General features: G+C 51.7%; 1 protein-coding gene across 1 annotated transcript; it reads right to left on the reverse strand.

The window, feature by feature from the left end:
* Window positions 1–257: 257 nt before the first annotated feature.
* LOC118964501 (apidaecins type 14-like) lies at window positions 258–1786 on the reverse strand. The gene is made up of 2 exons (XM_036976486.1): window positions 1733–1786; window positions 258–803 (listed from the first exon to the last, which is right to left on the reverse strand). The coding sequence occupies exons 1-2, from the start codon at window positions 1784–1786 to the stop codon at window positions 258–260; spliced, it is 600 nt and encodes a 199-aa protein (XP_036832381.1).
* Between the last annotated feature and the right edge of the window lie 4061 nt (window positions 1787–5847).

A 5847-nucleotide genomic window follows, 5' to 3' on the forward strand; every position in this document is an offset into this window, starting at 1 on the left:
CTTGTATTAGGGGTGTAGTTGAGCTGTGGGTGGTTGGGTCTTGTATTAGGGGTGTAGTTGAGCTGTGGGTGGTTGGGTCTTGTATTAGGGGTGTAGTTGAGCTGTGGGTGGTTGGGTCTTGTATTAGGGGTATGGTTGGGCTGTGGGTGGTTGGGTCTTGTATTAGGGGTATGGTTGGGCTGTGGGTGGTTGGGTCTTGTATTAGGGGTGTAGTTGAGCTGTGGGTGGTTGGGTCTTGTATTAGGGGTGTAGTTGAGCTATGGGTGGTTGGGTCTTGTATTAGGGGTGTAGTTGAGCTGTGGGTGGTTGGGTCTTGTATTAGGGTTGTAGTTGAGCTGTGGGTGGTTGGGTCTTGTATTAGGGGTGTAGTTGAGCTGTGGGTGGTTGGGTCTTGTATTAGGGGTGTAGTTGAGCTGTGGGTGGTTGGGTCTTGTATTAGGGGTGTAGTTGAGCTGTGGGTGGTTGGGTCTTGTATTAGGGGTGTAGTTGAGCTGTGGGTGGTTGGGTCTTGTATTAGGGGTGTAGTTGAGCTGTGGGTGGTTGGGTCTTGTATTAGGGGTGTAGTTGAGCTGTGGGTGGTTGGGTCTTGTATTAGGGGTGTAGTTGAGCTGTGGGTGGTTGGGTCTTGTATTAGGGGTGTAGTTGAGCTGTGGGTGGTTGGGTCTTGTATTAGGGGTATGGTTGGGCTGTGGGTGGTTGGGTCTTGTATTAGGGGTATGGTTGGGCTGTGGGTGGTTGGGTCTTGTATTAGGGGTGTAGTTGAGCTGTGGGTGGTTGGGTCTTGTATTAGGGGTGTAGTTGAGCTATGGGTGGTTGGGTCTTGTATTAGGGGTGTAGTTGAGCTGTGGGTGGTTGGGTCTTGTATTAGGGGTGTAGTTGAGCTGTGGGTGGTTGGGTCTTGTATTAGGGGTGTAGTTGAGCTGTGGGTGGTTGGGTCTTGTATTAGGGGTGTAGTTGAGCTGTGGGTGGTTGGGTCTTGTATTAGGGGTGTAGTTGAGCTGTGGGTGGTTGGGTCTTGTATTAGGGGTGTAGTTGAGCTGTGGGTGGTTGGGTCTTGTATTAGGGGTGTAGTTGAGCTGTGGGTGGTTGGGTCTTGTATTAGGGGTGTTGTTGGGTCTTGTATTAGGGGTGTAGTTGGGTCTTGTATTAGGGGTGTAGTTGAGCTGTGGGTGGTTGGGTCTTGTATTAGGGGTGTAGTTGGGTCTTGTATTAGGGGTGTGGTTGGGTTGTGGGTGGTATGGGTATTGTATGGAAGTAGTCCTGGTCTGGAATGAGCAGAGGGAGGGTGTGTTGGGTCAGTGTTCAGTCAGAGGAGAGAGACATGCTCCCTGACAGAAAAAGCTGCGAAAACATTCTCCTCTCTTCTCATCTGAGATACTGTATGTGGGGGAACCACTGAGGAAAGACAGGCAGGCAGACAGACAGACAGACAAGCAGACAGGCAGACAGACAGACAGACAGGCAGGCAGGCAGGCAGGCCGACAGACAGACAGGCAGGCAGGCCAACAGACAGACAGACAGACAGACAGACAGACAGACATACAGACAGACAGACAGGAGTGATAGAGGCGTCCTCCACGTGGTCACGTCAGGCGTAGGGATGTATATGGAATAGTGTGTAATTTGGGACACATCGTTAGCCTAACCAACCAATGGCAACATCAGACCAACATGCCATTTTGATGTACAGTACATGTGATGGGGGCGCTAGCTATTTCAGATGTGGTTTCACTTTCCGGCACGGTTTCTCTTTGATTTCAACACCATAGACTGAGGGTGTGGACATGGTGGTTGGTGATGGAGGACATTCTGTTTTCTCAGTTCCTTATTTAAGGTGTGAAGTGAACCCCTTTACCTCGTGACCTAGTCAAGTGGGACGACATAAATGGTATGCAATCATATGATCATATAGTGTGTGTGTGTGTGTGTGTGTGTGTGTGTGTGTGTGTGTGTGTGTGTGTGTGTGTGTGTGTGTGTGTGTGTGTGTGTGTGTGTGTGTGTGTGTGTGTGTGGTGGGGGGGGGGTGACACACAGTGAATTTGGAAAGTATTCAGACCCCTTGACCTTTTTTCAAATTTTGTTACCTTACAGTCTTGTTCTAAAATGATGTTTTCCTGATCAATCTACACACAACAATACCCCATAGTGACATCACAATACCCCATAATGACATCACAATACCTCATAGTGACATCACAATACCCCATAGTGACATCACAATACCCCATAGTGACATCACAATACCCCATAATGACATCACAATACCCCATAGTGACATCACAATACCCCATAGTGACATCACAATACCCCATAATGACATCACAATACCCCATAGTGACATCACAATACCCCATAATGCCATCACAATACCCCATAGTGACATCACAATACCCCATAATGACATCACAATACCCCATAATGACATCACAATACCCCATAATGACATCACAATACCCCATAGTGACATCACAATACCCCATAGTGACATCACAATACCCCATAATGACATCACAATACCCCATAATGACAAAGCGAGACATTTTTTATTTTACTTTATATATATTGTTTTTTAGTATTAAAAATAAAAAAACAAAAATACTTTATTAACGTAAGTATTCAGACCCTTGGAGACAGGATTGTGTCAAGGCACAGATCTGGTGAAGGGTACCAGAACATTTTTGCAGCATTTAAGGTCCCCAATAACACATTGGCCTCCATCATTCTAAAATGGAAGAAGTTTGGAACCACCAAGACTCTTCTTAGAACTGGCTGCCCGACCAAACTTACCAATCGGGGGAGAAGGGCCTTGGTCAGGGAGGTGACCAAGAACCCAATGGTTACTCTGACTGAGCTCCAGAGTTCCTCTGTGGAGATGAGAGAACCTTCCAGAAGGACAACCATATCCACAGCACTCCACCAATCAGGCCTTTATGGTAGAGTGGCCAGACAGAAGCCACTCCTCATTAAAAGGCACATGACAGCCAAAAGGAACCTAAAGACTCTCAGACCATGAGAAACAAGATTCCCTGGTCTGATGAAACCAAGATTGAGCTCTTTGGCCTGATTGCCAAGCGTCACGTCTGGAGGAAACCTGTCACCATCCCTACGGTGAAGCATGGTGGTGGCAGCATCATGTTGTGGCGGATGTTTTTTCAGCGGCAGGGACTGGGAGACTAGTCAGGATTGAGGGAAAGATGAACGGTGCAAACTACAGAGAGATCCTTGATGAAAACCTGCTCCAGAGGACTCAGGACCTCAGACTAGGGCGAAGGTTCACCTTCCAACAGGACATCAACCCTAAGCACACAGCCAAGACAACGCAGGAGTGGCTTCGGGACAAGTCTCTGAATGTCCTTGAGTGGCCCAGCCAGAGCCCGCACTTGAACCCGATCGAACATCTCTGGAAAGACTTGAAAATAGCTGTGCAGCGACACTCCCCATCCAACCTGACAGAGCTTGAGAGGATCTGCAGAGAAGAATGGAAGAAACTCCCCAAACACAGGTGTGCCAAGCTTGTAGCGTCATTCCCAAGAAAACTCGAGGCTGTAAGGTGCTTCAGCAAAAAGGTCTGAATACTTATGTAAATGTACTATTTCAGTTTCTTTTTTTTTTAGATCAGTTTTTTTGTTGCTTTGTCATTATTGGGTTTTGTGTGTCAATTGACGAGGGGGAAAAAAACATTTAATCAATTTTAAAATAAGGCTGTAACGTAACAAAATATGAAAAAAAGTCAAGGTGTCTGAATACTTTCCGAAGGCGCTGTGTATCAAATGCAATCACAAGATCGCACACATGCTTGTGGTTTCTGAGGGTTATTTTGCCTAGATACAGCTTGAGCTGTGTGTGTGTGTGTGTGTGTGTGTGTGTGTGTGTGTGTGTGTGTGTGTGTGTGTGTGTGTGCGAGTGTGTGTGCGAGTGTGTGCAAGTGTGTGTGTGTGCGTGCGTGCGTGTGTGTGTGCGAGTGTGTGCGAGTGTGTGCGAGTGTGTGTGTGCGGGGAAGGAGGGAAGGTAGCTTGTTTACAGCTCACACACGCTGCCTTGAGTTCTTAGGTTGACAGGCAAGTGCAGGGGAGTGCAGAGTGAAAGTCCAGTCAGTCACTTCATACACGACCTCAATAACCTCAATAGAGCCCGTACCTCACCAGAGCCCCAACCTCACCAGAGCCCCAAACTCAACAGAGCCCCAACCTCAACAGAGCCCCAACCTCACCAGAGCCCCAAACTCACCAGATCCCCAACCTACCAAGAGCCCCAACCTCACCAGATCCCCAACCTCACCAGAGCCCCAACCTCAACAGAGCCCCAACCTCAACAGAGCCCCAACCTCACCAGAGCCCCAACCTCACCAGAGCCCCAACCTCACCAGAGCCCCAACCTCAACAGAGCCCCAACCTCACCAGAGCCCCAACCTCAACAGAGCCCAAACCTCACCAGAACCCCAACCTCACCAGAGCCCCAACCTCACCAGACCCCCAACCCCACCAGAGCCCCAACCTCACCAGATCCCCAACCCCACCAGATCCCTAACCCCACCAGAGCCCCAACCTCACCAGAGCCCCAACCTCAACAGAGCCCCAACCTCAACAGAGCCCCAACCTCACCAGAGCCCCAACCTCACCAGATCCCCAACCTGACCAGAGCCCCAAACTCACCAGAGCCCCAACATCACCTGAGCCCCAAACTCACCAGAGCCCCAACCTCAACAGAGCCCCAACCTCACCAGAGCCCCAACCTCATCAGAGCCCCAACCTCAACAGAGCCCCTACTTCACCAGAGCCCCAACCTCACCAGAGCCCCAACCTCACCAGAGCCCCAACCCAACCAGAGCCCCAACCTCACCAGATCCCCAACCCCAACAGATCCCCAACCCCACCAGAGCCCCAACCTCACCAGACCCCCAACCCCACCAGAGCCCCAACCTCACCAGATCCCCAACCCCACCAGATCCCCAACCCCACCAGAGCCCCAACCTCGACAGAGCCCCAACCTCACCAGAGCCCGAACCCCACCAGAGCCCAAACCTCACCAGAGCCCCAACCTCAACAGAGCCCCAACCTCAACAGAGCCCCAACCTCACCAGAGCCCCAACCTCAACAGAGCCCCAACCTCACCAGAGCCCCAACCTCACCAGATCCCCAACCTCACCAGAGCCCCAACCTCACCAGAGCCCCAAACTCAACAGAGCCCCAACCTCAACAGAGCCACAACCTCACCAGAGCCCCAACCTCACCAGAGCCCCAACCCCACCAGAGCCCCAACCTCACCAGAGCCCCAACCCCACCAGAGCCCCAACCTCACCAGAGCCCCAACCTCACCAGAGCCCCAACCCCACCAGAGCCCCAACCTCACCAGAGCCCCAACCTCAACAGCGACCCAACCTCAACAGAGCCCCAACCTCACCAAAGACCCATCATCAACAGAGCCCCTACCTCAACAGAGCCCCAACCTCAACAGAGCCCCAACCTCACCAGAGCCACAACCTCAACAGAGCCCCAACCTCACCAGAGCCCCAACCTCACCAGATCCCCAACCTCACCAGAGCCCCAACCTCACCTGAGCCCCAAACTCACCAGAGCCCCAACCTCAACAGAGCCCCAACCTCACCAGAGCCCCAACCTCATCAGAGCCCCAACCTCAACAGAGACCCTACTTCACCAGAGCCCCAACCTCACCAGAGCCCCAACCTCACCAGAGCCCCAACCCAACCAGAGCCCCAACCTCACCAGATCCCCAACCCCAACAGATCCCCAACCCCACCAGAGCCCCAACCTCACCAGAGCCCCAACCTCACCAGACCCCCAACCCCACCAGAGCCCCAACCTCACCAGATCCCCAACCCCACCAGAT

Source organism: Oncorhynchus mykiss, chromosome 4 (genome assembly GCF_013265735.2).
Source record: "Oncorhynchus mykiss isolate Arlee chromosome 4, USDA_OmykA_1.1, whole genome shotgun sequence".
NCBI classification, from domain to species: domain Eukaryota; kingdom Metazoa; phylum Chordata; class Actinopteri; order Salmoniformes; family Salmonidae; genus Oncorhynchus; species Oncorhynchus mykiss.